Source organism: Bufo bufo, chromosome 5 (genome assembly GCF_905171765.1).
Source record: "Bufo bufo chromosome 5, aBufBuf1.1, whole genome shotgun sequence".
Lineage (NCBI taxonomy): Eukaryota > Metazoa > Chordata > Amphibia > Anura > Bufonidae > Bufo > Bufo bufo.
Window position 1 is genome coordinate 157549571 of NC_053393.1, and position 19649 is coordinate 157569219.

Consider the following 19649-nt stretch of genomic DNA (forward strand, 5'->3'; position numbering starts at 1 on the left):
ATATAAACAATGACATCCGTATGCCATCGTTTTTTTTTGTGGATCCATTGTTACAATGCCTAAAACGGACATGTATTTTTTTTGCGGGGCTACGGAACGGACATACTGATGCAGACAGCACACGGTGTGCTGTCCGCATTTTTTGCGGACCCATTGAAAAAAATGGGTCCGCATCCTATCTGCAAAAAAAACGGAACAGACACGGAAAAAAACAACGTTCGTGTGCATGTAGCCTTAAGGCTTGTTTCACATATGTGGCCAGCAGAGAATGCTAGGACAAAAACTGCTTTCGGGTTCATGCACACAAACGTATTTTTTGTCCGTCCGTTCGTTTTTTTGTTGTTTTTTTGAGGCCCGTATGGAACCATTAACTTCTATGGGAACGCAAAAAAAACAGAAATGACTTCATGTGCATTCCATATCTGCATGGCCGTTCCGCAAAACAACAGAACATGTCCTATTATTGTCCGCATTACAGACAAGGATAGGACTGTTCTACTAGGGCCGGCTGTTCCATTCTGCAAAATACGGAATCAACACGATCGGTATCCGTGTTTTGCGGATCTGCAATTTGCAGACCGCAAAAACACCAACGGTCGTGTGCATGAGCCCTTATGTAGCGGTTTTTATCTGGCCTATTCTCGGCATATTTGCTGATCTGTGTCTGGATCTCTGCCGGACCATAGTCCATAGGGTCTGGCAGCGGTATCCAGCAATGCCAGATGCAGAAAACTCCTGCAGATTGTACTCTACCGAAACAGCCGGCCAGAGCCGCTGCATCTCTGTCATACTAGCCTAAACAGGAAAATATGGAGACTGGGGTGTACATAGAGAGATAAGGGCCCCATGGCAAGGACCAAACCAGGCCCCCCACACAGGACACAGGGGTTTCTGCCTAAACCCTTTTTCACTGCCTCATTTGCTAAAAGTTGATCCTTTAGGCCTCTTTCACATGAGCGTGACGGATTTGGTCCGGATGTGTTCAAGGTGCATTTTGCAAGCAAGTTTTTTTTTTATTTTTTATAAATATTCTTTATTTTTCCAAAGGACATACCTTACAATACAAAATATTCCTTAAATTCCAGTATTTAACAATCATTTTATTTTCTCATCCCCACCCAACCTCCCCTTCACCTCCGGGAGAAAAAGAAGAAAGGGAGAAAGAAAAAATAAATAAAATACACACCAAAAAACCTCCTCATTCCTCCCTCTCCACTTCCCACAGTAACCTTCCATCTCCCCATCCCCACAACCTCCCCCCCAGTCTCCACCCCCCCCCTCCCCCATCACCGACTACTCCAACCACCTCCTCCATTGCCTAGCAAAAATCTCTTTTTTTCTGCGGGAGCCAATACTGTATTGTTCACACTTAACCACACATTTAACTTGATTCTCCCATTCTTTGATTGAAGGGACTCTTTTATTTACCCAGTATTTTGCAAGCAAGTTCAGTCAGTTTTGTCTGCGATTGCGTTCAGTTGTTCATTTTTTTCCGCGTGGGTGCAATGCGTTTTGATGCGTTTTTCACGCGCGTAATAAAAAACTGAAGGTTTACAAACAACATCTCTTAGCAACTATCAGTGAAAAATGCATTGTATCCGCACTTGCTTGCGGATGCAATGTGTTTTTCACTGAAGCCCCATTCACTTCTATGGGTCCAGGGCTGCGTGAAAAACGCAGAATATAGAACATGCTGCGTTTTTCACACAACGCAGAACTGATGCGTGAAAAACAACGCTCATGTACACAGACCTATTGAAATGAATGGGTCAGGATTCAGTGCGGGTGCTATGCGTTCACGTTGCCCCCATTATAGTGAATGGAGCCGGAGCGGACTTCAGGCGGCACGGTGCACTAGCAGCAGCACAGATCCGCTAGTGTGAAAGTAGCCTAAGACTGGGCCCCCTCTTGCCCTGGGCCCCATAGCAGTCGCATGGTCTGCCGCTATGCAACACCGCCTGAAAACAACGAAGTGGCCGGTCGGGCATGCATGCGGTTGCTTCATTAATCTCTATGGGAATTCCGAGGATAGCTGAGCGATTTTTGTCCGGCCGCCTCTCTGCATATTTGCCGTGCTGCTGCGGGATCTACGATGATCCGCATTATAGTGAATGGGGCCGGACGGACTTCCGGCAGCTCATGGGTGTACACTGTAGTTACGGACCAGGCAGGCTGTTCCCCTGCGGAAATAGCCAGAACGAGTCACGCCAGTGCGAAACAGGCCTTAGCTAATTCATTCAGAAGGCTGTGAAAAATGTGCTGTGACATGTCAAGCCGCACATCTGGGTGCTCCGGGGAGCCACCAAAAAGAATTCTTGTAAACTCTTTATGGGGGGGGTGAGAAAAAACGGAAATACCGCCACTGAGTTTTTACCTTCTAAATTTTGCAGCGTTCATTTTTCATTATAAATAACATGATGACTTCATTTTCTGGGGCACTACGATTACATCGATACCAACTACATATCGTTTTTTTTACTACTTTTGCACAATAAACACCCCTTTAAAAAAAAAAAAAAGACCCGGAACTTTTTTCTTTTTTCGTTTTATGGAGATTTGCGAGGCCTTGGTTTCTGTGGAACGACACATACAGTACTTTTCATTGGTATCATTTGGGGTACATAACATTTTTTGATTGCTTTTATTCATTTTTTTTTTTTAGTGGCAAATAAGCCAAAAACTGCAATTCTGGCATTGTTTTTTTTTTTTTTTTACAGCGTTCCCCTCGCGTGGTAATTGTATAGTGTGGGTCTTTATGGATGCGGCAATAGCAAATGCGTTGAGGAGAAAAATGCAACTGTCAAAGTGCCATTTCCACTTTCCAAACTGCCCCTCCCGGGATTTTTGGCGTTAGAATTGTCTCTGAAGGGATCCCTATACTACATGCATATAGTGTGCGGCGCCTGCATACTGTACAACGGGCTTCTGGCTGAATCCTAGTGCCAAGCGCCATCTAGTGGTGAACTCATTGCACTGCCGCAGCCCTTTACAGGAAACACATGAGAGCTCCATGGCTGACACGGAAGGGGAAAACTTACAAAGCCAAGTGAGTGTACACATGCTTACTACATGATATGTACAGATCTAATGTAGTCATGGAGGTAGCTCACACTTTACTCTGATCGCTCTCGTGAACAGCGAGGTTGTTTGGGAAATGTGCAAGTTATGAGGTTGTGTTTACACACTGCGGTTTTTACCACTACCTGACTAAACTCCTAATGGCAATGACTAGGGAAAGTAACAGGGATGGCATTTACCTGACCAGTGCTAGGCAGGGTTCCTGCTGCCTCATGTGGACAACCCCCCCCCACTCCGCTATGGCTACCTGATTTTTATGGTACACCTCAGTGTTTGGGTTCATTCGGGCGACCGTATGGGTTTTGCTGTCTGCAAATGACAGATCTGCAGAACAAGGATACCCGCTGTGTGCGTTGCGCAGTTTGCAGCTTCCACGCAGTCCGGGTTCAATCCGTGATTTCTATCTGTGATTGTGAGCCAACTGAAAACGCAGAACCTTACACTTTATGGGCTCATGCACACGATCGTATGTATTTTGCGGTGCGCAAAACACAGATCCGCAAAGAAAACGGATGACATCCGTATTGCATCAATTTTTTTAGCGGTCCCATTGTAACAATTGCTGTCCTTGTCCGACAAATGGACAAGAAAAGGACATGTTCTATCTTTTTTTGCGGGGCTGTGGAACAGAAATGCGGATGCGGACAGCACATGGTGTGGTGTCCGCATTTTTTGCGGCCCCATCTGATCCACAGAACTTCTCACAGCTACCGGCCCAACTTGAGTTTTGCTCAAAAGCTTTTTCCGGGAGCGCCGCTTCCTGTTCATTACACTGCCCGTCTTCTCCTGTGGAGCAGTAGCGTAGTCTAATTTCACGTACTGGAATGGAGCGAGGACTTGTCATTACACTGATGAGACGACGTGTAATGACGAGGAAGCAGCTCTCTCACAGATCCCCATCTTCAAGCAGATGATCCGCGGCCAACCAGATATTGATGACCTATCTTGATGATCGGTCATCGGTATATATGACCGGACAACTCCAGCGCAACCTGCGCACTGCAGTCCACTCCATGATGTGCGAGCCATCGTCTTCATGAGCCGTGGCTTGCGCCACGGATGATGCTGTGTATAGGGAGAAAGCTGATAGTCAGCAGCACAGTGTGCGCTATGTTCACCAGCTTGTAAAACTGCGCCGATCGACCTCCTCCACTATGTGCAGTGAGGCCGGGTTCACGTTTATTGCTTGTGCCCAGCCTGAGCTGGCTACTGCTGATGACAATTTGGCTATCCGGCTCGGCGTGCTGCCACACATGCAGGCTTTTTGATGCAGTTTTTGAAGCCAAAATCAGGGTTTGATCATCAGTGATGGTCAGTTCGCCAGCGAACACATGCGGGCTGCCGTCTTTAGTAAGGTAGACTCTGCATTGGATTTCAGACCGGCTCCCGTCACAGGTAAGGGCTTACCTGTGCATCGCTGGACGGGTGAGTCTACCTTACTAAAGACGGCAGCCCGCATGTGTTTGCTGGCGAACTGACCATCACTGCTGATCATAACAAGAGAGAATGTATTGAGGACTAGGGATGAGCGAACTTGTGTTTTCAAGTTTGGCATACAAGGTTCAAGTTATCTAAGATTTCCGTTATGGTCCATGGTAGCGGAATTCTTAGGCCCCTTTCACCCGAGCGAGTTTTCCGCGTTGGCGCAATGCGTGACGTGAACACATAGCACCCGCACTGAATCCTGACCCATTCATTTCAATGGCTCTGTGTACAGGAGTGTTTTTTTTTTTCAGGGGCATCAGTTCTGCGTTGCGTGAAAAACGCAGCATGTTCTATATTCTGCGTTTTTCACGCAGCCCTGGCCCCAGTGAAGATAATCTATGGGTATTTACCCTTAGGGCTCATGCATGCGCCCCAGGCCTGCACCGTGTGGCCGCCATTTGCGGATGTGGACCCATTCACTTGAATGGGTCCACAATCTGCAAGATTCAGTCCGAACTAGTGCCCGTATATTGTGGACCCTCTGTTTGCGGGTGTAGGCTGCACACGTTCGTGGCCATGAACCCTTAGCACTGATTATCCTCAAATTTTACTTATAAAATCCCTCTTTTTTCTATAGATTGATTGTGTACATGGTATAACGTTTATCTGTTTTTTAGATTGATGAAATTGAAGCCCTCTCTTCTATCTATGGGGATGACTGGTGTGTAATAGATGAAGCCGCAAGGATATTTTGTATAAAAATCTCCAACTCTCTGGAACATCCTGAGTGGACACTTTGTTTGCAGGTAGTCATTGCTATTCTGCTTCCTCCAACATAACCCATACCAGATTAGGTACATGGGTTTTGTGTACCAGTGGGAGCATCTTCTGATATGTCTCCTAAATGGTTTTTTTGCTAGGCGATACTTCCTCCAGAATACCCATCTGCAGCTCCTCCTCTGTATCAACTAAAGTAAGTTCTGCAGCCTTATTATTAAGGGAGTTTTCCAGGTGTTTAATATTGATGACCTATCCTCTGACACCCGCTACCCCCGCCGATCAGCTGTTTGAGGAGGCCGTGTCCTCCAGTGAGCTCCGCAGCTTCCTTGCAGTATACCAAGCACAGCGCCGTCCATTGGATAGTGGCAGTGATCAGTATTACAGCCCAGGCCTATTCACTTGAATGGGACTCACCTAGACCAGGGGTTCCCGGAGTCTGACCCCCACTGATCTGATATAGATGACCTATCCTGAGGATCAAAATCTCGGACAAGCCGTTTAACCCATACTTAGATCTGGCATGTATCCTAGCATGTTTAGTATGCAAAATGGATATGTTACTGTTTAAAGAGACTATGGTGGTCCGATGAAACCTTTTCCTAGGCTAGCGATGTTACGCTTATCGGTCACGTGGCCTAGGCACAGCTCGTTTCCGTTCAAGTGAATGGGGCAGAGCTGCAATACCAAGCACAGCTGCTATACAATGTACTTGCTGTGCTTGGTAAAGTGTGTGGAGGCCATAGCGTTCACTGGATCGCTGCAGCCCCTTGAAATAGCTGACTGTGGGGGTGCCGGCCATGGGACCCCCACCAATCACATACTGATGACCTATCCTGAGTAGGGTTGTTGCGGGTATCGAAATTTCGATACCCAATCGATACTTTTGTCCCGGTATCGATACGATACCGGGATTTCCGTTTTTTCGATACTGGGCTGCGCTTCTGCGCAGTCTAGTATCTCTGAACATGAGCGCGCTGCTATCGGCGCGCTCATGTTCTCTCTCAGCAGCACGGGGAGAAGGAAGCTGTCCTCCCTCCCCCCTGTGCTGCTGCCGCTGCCACCAATGAGAAGAGAGGGGCGGAGGAGGGGCGGCAATGAGAAGAGAGGGGCGGAGGAGGGGCGGCAATGAGAAGAGAGGGGGCGGAGGAGGGGCGGCAATGAGAAGAGAGGGGCGGAGGAGGGGCGGCAATGAGAAGAGAGGGGGGGGAGGAGGGGCGGCAATGAGAAGAGAGGGGGTGGAGGAGGGGCGGCAATGAGAAGAGAGGGGGTGGAGGAGGGGCGGCAATGAGAAGAGAGGGGGTGGAGGAGGGGCGGCAATGAGAAGAGAGGGGGTGGAGGAGGGGCGGCAATGAGAAGAGAGGGGCGGGCGCACTGCGCCCCCAATGATAGGATTACTATCGGAGCGATGGGAGGAGATATCAGCTTCACTAGTGGGCGTTCCTTTTCCCTGCGCTGCGATTGGACAGCGCTACAGCCAGGGAGAAGGAACGCCCACTAGTGAAGCTGATGTCTCCTCCCATCGCTCCGATAGTAATCAGCAGCATGTGGAGCAGGAGAGGAGACAGTAATGGGGCACTGCGGGCGAACGGAGCGGCGCCCAGGACTAAATGGTGAGTGCTGAGACATCGCTGGGCGCCGCTCTGTGTGGCCTAATAGTGAAAGTCTGGACTTATATACAGTAGTCAGTCTTTAACACATACAGGAGGCGGGTGCCGGCAGCAGAATCGCATTGCCGGCACCCTGCCCCTGACAGGGAGCTGCGATCAGCGGCAGTTAACTGCCGCTGATCTGCTAGTACCCGCCTCCTGTATAAAGGGGTAAAATCATTGGTGGTGCAGTGTGCCCCCCCCCCTTCAATCCCCCCATCCCATTAAAATCATTGGTGGCACAGTGCGCCGGCCCCTCTCAACCCTCCAGTATTAAAATCATTGGTGGCAGTGGCCACAGGGACCTCTCCACTCCCCCTCATTGGTGGTGCAGTGGCAGCTTCTGATCGGAGCCCCAGCTGTGTAAGCCTGGGGCTCCGATCGGTTACCATGGCAGCCAGGACTGGTTGCCATGGTAACATCCCTGATGCTGTGTGCACAAAGCACAGAGCAGCAGGGACAGTGTGGAGTCCTATTCACCCTGATAGAGATCTATCAGGGTGAATAGGAAAAGGGATGAAAGATCCCAGGTTCTAGCCCCTAAGGGGGGAAATAGTTATTAAATAAAAAGTGAAAAAAAAAAAAACACTAAAATATGAAGTATAAATCACCCCCCTTTTCCCAATTTCACATATAAAATATATAAATAAACATATTACATCGCCACGTCAGAAAAGTCCAAACTATTAAAATATAAAAAAAAAATCTAGGTGGTGAATGCCGGAACAGAAAAAATAAAATAAAAACTGCGCGATTCGCCATTTTTAAAAATGAGGAATGCACGTGGCTTTTTTTGTTTATTTTTTTCGCGTGGTATCGAATGGTATCGAGTATCGCAATACTTTTTCATGGTATCGAAACCGAATCAAAAATTTGGTATCGCAACAACTCTAATCCTGAGTAGAGTTGCATCGGGTATCGAATTATCGATACCCAATCGATACTTTTGTATCGATTCGATACCGGGATTTGCCTTTTACCGATACTACTGCGCAGCCTACTATTAGAGAACATGGCGCACTTTCTCCTCAGCAGCACAGGAGAGAAGGAGTCTCCCCCTCCCCACTGTGCCGCTGCCACCAATGAGGAGAGAGAGGGGCGGAGATGGGGAGGGGCTGTGGCCACTGCGCCACCAATGAAGATAACTAACGTTTGATACAAACGATCGATTATGGGCCGGACGTTCCATAAAATGCGGAATGCACATGGCTTTTTTGGTGTTTTTTTTTTTGCGTGGTATCGAATGGTATCGAGTATCACAATACTTTTTTCAAATCTAATCAAAATTTTGGTTTAAAATAAACAAAAATCACAGAAAAGAGATAGGTAGGCACAGATGTGTTTTGATCAAAATATATTGGCTAAGAGTCTCAGATTTTATCAGAGTGAGGACTTTGTCCATATATAATGCTTGCATCTATTTTGTTAGTGCATTATTATATTATTTTTTTCTGTGAGTTTTTTCATAAATGTAGCCAGGGACATCCGCATATTTATTTATCATATCATGCAGGATGCGTTTATCCTTGTTTTTTATCTCTTTTTTGTGATTTTTGTTTATTTTGTAGTACGGTATATGCTTGCGGGAGTGGCACTTTTAAGTGTGAATGCGCTCCTATTTTATCTTGGGAGTAGCATTCCTGGGCACTTTTGCCCTTCCTATCAAACAGACCGCCTTGATTAGGTGGTACATATAGATGCAACTAGGAGCAGCACACTTAGGCCTCTTTCACACAGGCGTCATGTTTTTTGCCCGGATAAGATGCGGGTGCGTTGCGGGAAAATGTGTGATTTTTCCGCGCGAGTGCAAAACATTGTAATGCGTTTTGCACGCGCGTGAGAAAAATCGGCATGTTTGGTACCCAAACCCGAACTTCTTCACAGAAGTTCGGGTTTGGGTTAGGTGTTCTGTAGATTTTATTATTTTCCCTTATAACGTGGTTATAAGGGAAAATAATAGCATTCTTAATACAGAATGCATAGTACAATAGGGCTGGAGGGGTTAAAAAAATAATAATAATAATTTAACTCACCTTAATCCACTTGATCGCACAGCAGCCGGCATCTCTTCTGTCGTCTTCTTTGCTGTGCACAGGTATAGGACCTTTGATGACGTCACTGTGCTCATCACATGGTCCAATCACATGGTTCATCACCATGGTGAGGGACCATGTGATTGGATCATGTGATGTGACGTCACCACAGGTCCTTAGCCGGCAGCTCAACATTACAGAAGAAAACAGAGATCCGCAACTACGCGATCAAGTGGTGAGTTAATTTATTTTTATTTTTAACCCCTCCATCACTATTGTACTATGCATTCTGTATTCAGAATGCTATTATTTTCCCTTATAACCATATTATAAGGGAAAATAATAATGATCGGGTCCCCAGCCCTATCGTCGCCTAGCAACCATGCGTGAAAATCGCACCGCATCCGCACTTGCTTGCGGATGCTTGCGATTTTCACGCGGTCCCATTCATTTCTATGGGGCCTGCGTGAATATAGAGCATGCTGCGATTTTCACGCAACGCACAAGTGATGCGTGAAAATCACCTCTCGTGTGCACAGCCCCATAGAAGTGAATGGGTCAGGATTCAGTGCGGGTGCAATGCGTTCAACTCACGCATTGCACCCGCGCGGAATACTCGCCCGTGTGAAAGGGGCTTAAATGTGCAGGGTCTGCTCTCCTGAACATAGATGCCCAACGGCATAGGTAGGGTTAGAGCAGGACCTGCCTGACTGAGACCACCTTGGCAGGGGTAGGTGGGCACAGATGTGTTTTGATCAAAATATATTGGCTAAGAGTCTCAGAATAAGGGCTTAGTCCATATATAATGCTTACATCTATTGAGTTAGTGCATTATTATATTTTTTTCTGTGATTTTTTTAAAAAACTTTTGGTATCGTGACAACCCTAATCCTGAGTATTCTGAGGTCATCACAACCCCTTTAAAGGTATGTGTTCTCTAAAATTTGGCAGCTCTTTGGAGCATGATCTTGTTGACAGGTTCCCTTTAATTGGTTATACCTTTAGTTGATATCTAAATAAAGGCCTTATTTCACACTTGCGTTGTGGCCAAAAAGGATCAATTTTGTCATTATTCATTGTCAATGGGGACAAAACCGATCAGGGTGCATTCTGATCTGTTTTGTAGTGTTTTTTGACTGGACACAAAACTGCTGCAAGCTGCGGTTTTGTGTCCGGTCTACGAAACGGAACAATTTGGCATGAAAATCAATGTAAATCAATGGTGTCGGATCCGTCTTTTTTTTTTTTTTTTAGCAAAATAAAACAAAAAACGTATCCAGCGCCCACTGACAATGATTTTCATATCGGATACGGTTTCTTCAGTTTAGATTTAATACAACCAGGTCTGTCCGAAACTGATGCATCCGGATGTATTAAGATCCTCTGCTGTATTTGACAGTCTCTGCTGGATCTTAAATCCGAAAAGCCACAACGCAAGTGTGAAACTGGCCTAATTTAGAGAGTATTACATATTTACTTGACAAAGAAACACATATTTACCTGCCTCATATTGTTCTGCTTTCTCCATATTGTGCATGTTCCCACACAGTGCTCCATGGCTTCGGGGTGAAGATCGTTTGACACTATCAAATAGTCTAGAGGAAATTTACGTGTAAGTTAAAAATGTTATAACTTTTTTTTTTTTTAAACACATCCATGTGACTCATGGGATGCTGGATTGTTGTATTTTTAAGGAATATACAGTCGTGGCCAAAAGGTTTGAGACTGACACAAATTTTTAGTTTTCACGAAGTTTGCTGCTCCAATGTTATTAGATATTTTTGTCAGATGTTTCTATGGTATACTGAAGTAGTTATAAGTAGTGTTGAGCGAACCCGAACTGTAAATTTCGGGTCCGTACCGAACTTTGCGAATTTGGGTACCTGGACCTGAACCCGAACCCGAACTTTGCCTGAAAAGTTTGAGTTCGGTGTTCGGGCATTTAATAAAGCTCAGATATACAAAATCTCACACCCGCGCTAACATTATTTCAATCTCACACTCCCTAGGGTGACAACCCAGGGGGGGCCGCTGCTGGGTTATTTATAAGGAGTCCTCTGCCCTGACTCACTAGTGTATATACATATAAATGATCTGATTTAAATTCTGTTAATTCTGTGGGTGACCTATAGCCATTTTTTTGTGGGTGCAATCCACCATCTTTGTACCCCTGACACAAAAATATAAAAGGTAATCTGTCTGTTAGTTCGGTGGGTGACCTATACCCATTTTTTGTGTGAGGTACACCTGGATTCCATATGTGAAAGGGAAATTAACCCTTTCAACCCCGGGCCTGTTTTTACCTTCCTGCCCAGGCCATTTTTTCAAATCTGACATGTCACTTTATGTGGTAATAACTTTAAAACGCTTTTACTTATACAGGCCATTCTGAGATTGTTTTCTCGTCACATATTGTACTTCATGACAGTGGTAAAAATGAGTAAAAAAATATAATTTTTATTCATAAAAAAAATACAAAATTTACCAAAAATTTTGAAAAATTAGCAAATTTCCAAATTTCTATTTCTCTACTTTTATAATAGATAGTAATACCTCCAAAATAGTTATTACTTTACATTCCCCATATGTCTACTTCATGTTTGGATCATTTTGAAAATGACATTTTATTTTTTGGGGACGTTAGAAGGCTTAGAAGTTTGGAAGCGAATCTAGAAACCACCCAAAACTGACCCCATTTTAGAAACTACACCCCTCAAGGTATACAAAACTGATTTTACAAACTTTGTTAACTCTTTAGGTATTCCACAAGAATGTATGGAAAATGGAGATGAAATTTCAGAATTTCACTTTTTTGGCAGATTTTACATTTGAATCCATCTTTTCCAGTAGCAAAGCAAGAGTTAAAAGCCAAATAAAACTCAATATTTATTACCCTGATTCTGCGGTTTACAGAAACAGCCCACATGTGATCATAAACTGCTGTACGGGCACACGGCAGGGCGCAGTAGGAAAGGAACGCCATATGGTATTTGGAAGGCAGATTTAGCTGAACTGGTTTTTGGATGCCATGTCCCATTTGAAGCTCCCCTGATCCACCCCTACAGTAGAAACTCAAAAAAGTGACCACAAAGTGAAAACAAAAACAAAAATTAGGTTTTTGTATCTCCATTTTCTGAACGCCCTTTTTTTTTTTTTTCTGCCGATCGTCTTGTGCAGGGGCTCGTTTTTTGCAGGAAGAGTTGACTTTTTTTTTTTTTGGTACCATTTTTCGGTACATATGATTTTTTGATCATTCATTATTACACTCTATGTGGCAAGGTGACCAAAAAATTGGTTGTTTTGGCGCAGTTTTTATTTATTTATTTTTACAGCGTTTACCTGAGGGATTAGGTCATGTGACTTTTTTTATAGAGCAGATCGTTACGGATGTGGCAATACCTAATATGTCTACTTTTTCTTATTTATTTAAGTTTTATACAATAATAGCATTTTTGAAACCGAAATAATGATATTTTAGTTTATCCATAGTCTGAGAGCCATAGCTTTTTTATTTTTTGACCAATTCTCTTAGGTAGAGTCTTATTGTGGGATGAGGTGAAGGTCTGATTGGTACTATTTTGGGGGGCATACGCGTTTTTGATCACTTGCTGTTGCAATTTTTGTGATGTAATGTGACAAAAATGGCGCTTTTTTAAATATTTTTTTTTTTTTTACGGTGTTCATCTGAGTGGTTAGGTCATGTGATATTTTTATAGAGCTAAATGTTATGGACGTGGCGATACCTAATATGTATACTTTTTTTAATTTTTTTTCACTTTAGCAAAATAATAGCAGTTTTGAAGCAAAATATAATCATATTTTAGTGTCTCCATTGTCTGCGAGTGATAGCTTTTTTATTTTTTGACCGATTCTCTTAGGTAGGGTCTCATTTCTTGCGGGATGAGGTGACTGGTACTATTTTGGGGGGCATACGCCTTTTTGATCACTTGCTGTTGCAATTTTTGTGATGTAATTGACAAAAATTTATTTTTTACAGTTTTTTATTTTTTGGTTTATTTTTTACAGTGTTCACCTGAGGGGTTAGGTCATGTGATATTTTTATAGAGCTGGTTGTTACGGACGTGGCGATACCTAATATGTATTTTTTTTCTGTATTTTACTTTAGCACAATAATAGCAGTTTTGAAACAAAAAAAAATATGTTTTAGTGTCTGTTCTGAGAGCTATAGTTTTTTATTTTTTGGGCGATTGTCTTAGGTAGGGGCTGATTTTTTGCGGGATGAGGTGTCGGTTTTATTGATACCATTTTGTGGGACATACGCCTTTTTGATCGCTTGGTGTTGCACTTTTTGTGATGTAAGGTGACAAAAATGGCTTTTTTTTTACACCATTTTTTTTAATTTTTTTTATGGTGTTTATTGGACAGAGTGGATCATGTGATATATTTATAGAGCCGGTCATTACGGAAGTGGCGATACCTAATATGTGTGGGGTTTTTTTTCTTTCTGTTTTTTATTATAAAATAAGGGGAAAGGGGCGTTTTTTTTAAATTTTGTTACTTTATTAATTTTATTACTTTATTAATTTTATTAAAAAGACTTTTTTTGTAACCTTTTTTCTTTACTTTACTTTATTTCTGATGTTCACTTTTGGGGGTCTGATCCCCTCTGCAATACAATACATCTGTATTGTAATGGATTGCCTGTTAGTGTATGACACTGAGTCATACACTAACAGGTTGCCTAGGAGACCCAGCCTGAGGCTGGATCTCCTCGGCACCCGTAGAAGGCAGTCCCCGATGCCGTGCAAGGCATTGGGCAGCCTCTGAACGGCATCGGGCTGCCTTGTCATGCATTGGGTCCCCGCCACAGCAGCGTGGGGACTCGATGCGCTCACTCACCCGACACAATCCGGCTTTTACAGTGATGCCGGCGGATACAGCAGGGGTGCCCGCGCGATCACCATGACGTACTATTACATCAAATTGCGGGAACGCAGTGGTTCCCATGATGTAGTAGTACGTCATAGGTCGGGAAGGGGTTAATATTGTTAATCTGTCTGTTAGTTCGGTGGGTGACCTCAAAGAATGAGGAGAGCATCAAATAAGGGACGTGGCCCTGGTCGTGGTGCTGCTGGTGTTGGTGGAGCTCCTGTTGCAGGGAGAGGACGTGGTTCATCTGTGCCAGCTACACGCTTAAATGAAACACCTTCCTCAGTTGCACGTAGGCGACAGGACGTTTAGCGTTATTTTGTAGGCCCGAATACTGGTGTACGAATGGTGAGGCCAAAACAAGTAGAGGCGGTAGTAGATTGCGTGGCTGACAGTGCCTCCAGTTCCTTCACATTGTCACCCACCCGGTCCCCTGCTGAAAGCGCAGAGTTGGCACCTGCAGCCCATGGGCATCTGTCTTTCAACTCACCCCCTAAACAGCCAAGCAGTCTGAGCCCCAAGTCATGCAGCAGTCTCTTATGCTTTTTGATGACTCTGCTGGCAGGGTTTCCGTGGGCCGTCCACATAGCCCTGCCCCAGAAGTGGAAGAAATTGAGTGCACCGATGCCCAACCACTTATGTTTCAGGATGTGGACATGGGAGGACCACTGCAGCACGTCTCTGATGATGACGAAACACAGGTGCCAACTGATGCGGCTTGCTGCAGTGTGCAGACCGGCAAGGAGGACCGGGGTGAAAAGTGGGTGGAAGATGATGTGGAGGATGATGAGGTCCTAGACCCCACATGGAATCAAGGTCATGCGAGTGACGTGTGCAGTTTGGAGGAAGATGTGGTGGTCACACAGCGCCAGCCGCATAGCAAAAGAGGGAGCAAGGTGCAAAAGCAAAGTGGCTGTCCCCTAGCCAGTACGCCTGCTACTGCCCACAGCACCCAGGGACTGAGCACACCAAAGCCAGCTCCAAGGAGTTCCCTGGCGTGGCAGTTCTTCAGACAATGTGCTGACGACAAGACGCAAGTGTTTTTTACGCTGTGCAATCAGAGCCTAAAGCGAAGCATAAGGCTGCGTTCACACGGGCGAGATTTCCGCGCGGGTGCAATGCGGTAGGTGAACGTATTGCACCCGCACTGAATCTGGACCCATTCATTTCTATGGGGCTGTTCACATGAACGGTGATTTTCACGCATCACTTGTGCGTTGCGTGAAAATCGCAGCATGCTCTATATTCTGCGTTTTTCACGCAACGCAGGCCCCATAGAAGTGAATGGGGTTGCGTGAAAATCGCAAGCATGTGCGGATGCGGTGCGATTTTCATGCACGGTTGCTAGGAGACGATCGGGATGGAGACCCGATCATTATTATTTCCCCTTATAACATGGTTATAAGAAAAAATAATAGCATTCTGAATACAGAATGCATAGTAAAATAGCGCTGGAGGGGTTAAAAAAAATTAATTAAAAAATTTAACTCACCTTAGTCCACTTGATCGCGCAGCCCGGCTTCTCGTCTGTCTCCTTTGTTGAACAGGACCTGTGGTGAGCATTCATTACAGGAACAGGACCTGTGGTGACGTCACTCCGGTCATCACATGATCCATCACCATGGTGAGGGATCATGTGATCACCGGAGTGACGTCACCACAGGTCCTGTTCCTGTAATGAATGCTCACCACAGGTCCTGTTCAACAAAGGAGACAGACGAGAAGCCGGGCTGCGCGATCAAGTGGACTAAGGCGAGTTAAATTATTATTATTATTATTATTTTTAACCCCTCCAGCGCTATTTTACTATGCATTCTGTATTCAGAATGCTATTATTTTCCCTTATAACCACGTTATAAGGGAAAATAATACAATCTACAGAACACCGATCCCAAGCCCGAACTTCTGTGAAGAAGTTTGGGTTTGGGTACCAAACATGCGCGATTTTTCTCACGCGAGTGCAAAACGCATTACAATGTTTTGCACTCGCGCGGAAAAATCGTGCGTGTTCCCGCAACGCCCGTGTGAACTCAGCCTAAATGTTCTAAACCTGAGCACCACGTGCATGACCAGACATCTAAATGCAAAGCACGAGCTGCAGTGGAGTAGACACCTCAAAAACCACGAAAGATCCCAGGCTCCTCCTGCTCCCTCATCTACTGCAGTCTCGGCCTCTTATTCCCCCTCTGGAGTGACAGTGGCACCTGCCACCCTGCAAACAGAGGATGTGGCAGCAGCACCATCACCTCCATCACCAAGCATCTCCACACTGTCCCATGGAGGCGTTCATCTGTCCATCTCCCAAACACTGGAGAGAAAGAGGAAGTACCCCCCTACCCACCCGCGATCCCTGGCCCTGAATGCCAGCATTTCAAAATTCCTGGCCTTTGAAATGCTGTCATTCCGTCTGGTGGAGACAGAAACTTTTAAAAACCTTATGGCGGTGGCTGTCCCACAGTACATGATTTCCATCCGCCACTACTTTTCCAGACGAGCCCTGCACTACCAAGGTGTGCACTGCACAACGCCATCTGTGGCAAGGTCTACATAACCACCGATACGTGGACCAGTAAGCACAGGCAGGGACGTTATATCTCCCTAACTGCACCTGGGTAAATGCAGTGGCGGCTGGTCCTGAGGTGGATAGCAGTTTGGCGCATGTCCTTCTGCCACCGAGGATTGCAGGAGGTTTCTCTTTGCCTCCTGTTGCCTCCTCTACCACCTCCTCATCCGGTCAGCGTAACACCTTCACCACTAACTTCAGCACAGCCAGGGGGAAATGACAGCAGGCTGTTTTCTGTTTGGGGGAAAAAACCCACACCGCGGAGGAGCTGTGGACAGGCATGGAACAACAGAACAATGAGTGGTTGGTGCCACTGAGCCTCAAGCCAAGCCTGGTGGTGTGCGATACCGGGCGAAATCTCGTAGCAGCTCTGGGCCTAGCCGGTTTGACGCACATCCCTTGCCTGGCTCATGTGCTGAATTTAGTAATGCAGAGGTTCCTGAAAAATTACCCCGATATGTCAGAGCTGCTGCAGAAAGTGCGGGCAGCAGGCGATAGTGGAGTTTCAGCTAGGCACGCACGGGCGTTTCGCGTACTCCACCAACATGGCCGATGACGCCGCCCTCAGCGTTACTATCCCACTTCTATGTCTCCTTGAAAAGGTGAGGGATCATTTCCATGGTTATCAGACCAGTCATTCACAAGTGGCTCGGAGGGTGGGTTCCTGCACCAACAGAGGCCAGGTACACAACTGTCCAGCCAGGGCACAGTTCTGGATGATAAGGAGGAGGAGGATGATGATGAGGAGGAACCGTGTTCACAGCAGGGTGGCACCCAAAGAAGCTCATGGGCATCACTGGAGGGTGGCTGGGGGGATACAGAGGACACAGACAATAAACCTCCCACAGAGGACAGCTTGTCGTTGCCACTGGGCAGCCTGGCACACATGAACGACTACATGCTGCAATGACCTCTAAGTTGCCCACATTCTAACCAGTGCTGATTACTCGCTGGCCACCCTGCTGGATTCCCGCTATAAGGACAACGTGCTATCCTTAATTCTGTCACTGGAGCATGATTGGAAGATGCGCGAGTACAAGCACACGCTGGTTAGTGCGCTGCTGATGGCATTCCCACCTGACAGCGGGGGCTCAGTGGAAGCACAAGCGAAGGCAGAGGAGGAGGAAGAAGTCGCCAATGCAGCTGGGGCCCTGTCAGTACCTCAGAAGGGAGGGTTAGCATGGCCGAAATGTAGAAAAGCTTTGTCAGCACGCCACAACCAGCACCACCAGCTGATACGTAACGTGTTTGCAGGAGGCAGTATTTCAGCAACATGGTGGAACAGTACGTGTGCACACAACTACACGTAGTGACTGATGGGTCTGCCCCATTCAACTTCTGGGTCTCCAAATTGGGCACATGGCCTGAGCTTGCCCTTTAAGCCTTGGAGGTGCTGTCCTGCCCTGCGACCAGTGTATGGTCCGAACGTGTGTTTATCACGGAAGGGGCGGTGATCACAGACAAGCGCAGCCGCCTGTCCACAGCCAACGTGGACAAGCACACGTTCATTAAAATGAACCAGGCATGGATCCCACAGGACTTGTCCGTACCTTGTGCTGAATAGACAAGTATACCGGCCGCACCCAGCCATTGTTAGACTCCAGCGCACTTTCTCTTTGCATTCTCTTTTCTATTTCCCAATGTTTTGGGATCTTCCCAAATAAAAAAAACAACAAAAACAGTGTTGGCTACCTCCTCATCCACCACCACCAGCGCTTCTACCTACACCGTCACGTCCACCGCCTCCTCAACCTCCTACTCCACTTTGACCTCCGCCTCCTAGTTCAAGATTATTTATATTTTTATTTTTTACTATTCTATGTTATTTTATGTCATTTCCCTATCCACATTTGTTTGCAGGGCAATTGTCCTGCTCTTACCCCCATTTTGCTTTCTTTTGCAGCTCTCTAGTCCTTACTATGACTATTTTACAGGCATTTTAGTGCCCCATAGTTCGTGACTTCAATGGGCTTTGGGGTCAAGTTCGGGTCCCGAACCCGAACTTTGAGCCGAAGTTCGGGCGAACTTCCAGGTGTTTTCTCATCCCTAGTTATAAGCATTTCATAAGTTGTTTTTTAATCCCTTAGTGACCAAGCATTTTTTTTCACATTTTTCATCATCACATTCCAAGAGCTGTAACTTTTATTTTTCCGTCAGTGTAGCCATATGAGCTTGTTTTTTTTTTCTTGACAATTTTGTAGTTTTAATGGCACCATTTGAGTACACTTAACTTACTGATTAAGGCCTCTTGCACACGACCATGTGGCTGGCTGCGCGCGTGCTGCGGACCGCAATTTGCGGTCCGCAATGTACAGGCACCAACCGTGGGGCAACCGCATGCGGATCGCGGTCCCATTCACTTGAATGGGGTCCGCGATCCGTCCGTTCCGCAAAAAGATTGAACAAGCTAATTTTTTGGCGGAACAGAAGCACGGAACGGAACCTCACGGAAGCACTCCGTAGTGCTTCCGTGGGGTTCCGTTCCATGCTTCAGTTTCGCACCGCATCTCCGGATTTGCGGATCCATTCAAGTGAACGGGTCCGCATCCATGATGCGGAATGCACACGGCCGGTGCCCCATGTATTGCGGAACCACCGTATGCGGCCCGCGATACGGCCACGGGAGCACTATGGCCGTTTGCAAGAGGCCTAACTTTTATTAAATAGTGTTCCTGGCTAGACTGCTGATTACTCAAGAGTGGTTTTCACAAAATATCCCTAAGTTTAATTTGTAGTTAAACTTAGTTAATAAGGTGAAAAGATATGAAAATATCATCTATAGGCAAAGGAGTAGTGTGGAAAAATGGAGTGAGATTTGGTCCAGCTGGAAGTTTTAAGGAATTATCCCCCAAGATCCTTCTTTCATCCGAGACGCATCGCAAAGGGAGGGAGAAACGGGGAAGGAAAAGGAAATACTGATGTGATGTGATAGGAAAATGTGCAGATGGGTTTATTCTGTTAGTGACTTGATGAATTATGAGATATGTTATGTGGTCTATATATTTCTTACTTATGTATGTATATGATTTTTTTTTTCCGTGTCTTTTGCAAATTAAAAAAAACTAAAAACTTTTATTAAATATTTTTTGGGGGGAGGTGAGAAAAAAGACAGCAATACCGCTACTGAGTTTTTACGTTATAAATGTTGCAGAGTTCATTTTGTGACAGCCATACCAGTACATATGTATAGGGGCACATTTATTAAGACCGGAGTTATAGACGCTGGAGGTGGAA

The 19649-nt window shown here is 45.7% G+C and overlaps 1 protein-coding gene across 1 annotated transcript in view; it reads left to right on the forward strand.

Annotated features, from left to right (window-relative positions):
- The first annotated feature begins 2985 nt into the window (after positions 1–2985).
- Positions 2986–19649, forward strand: part of IMPACT (impact RWD domain protein) — a 38788-nt gene continuing 22124 nt past the window's right edge. Inside the window, exons 1-4 of the mRNA XM_040433073.1 lie at positions 2986–3046; positions 5181–5309; positions 5424–5476; positions 10512–10574. Of these exons, the coding sequence (XP_040289007.1) occupies positions 3011–3046; positions 5181–5309; positions 5424–5476; positions 10512–10574 (281 nt within the window). The 5' untranslated portion in view covers positions 2986–3010. The remainder of the gene's footprint in view (positions 3047–5180; positions 5310–5423; positions 5477–10511; positions 10575–19649) is intronic.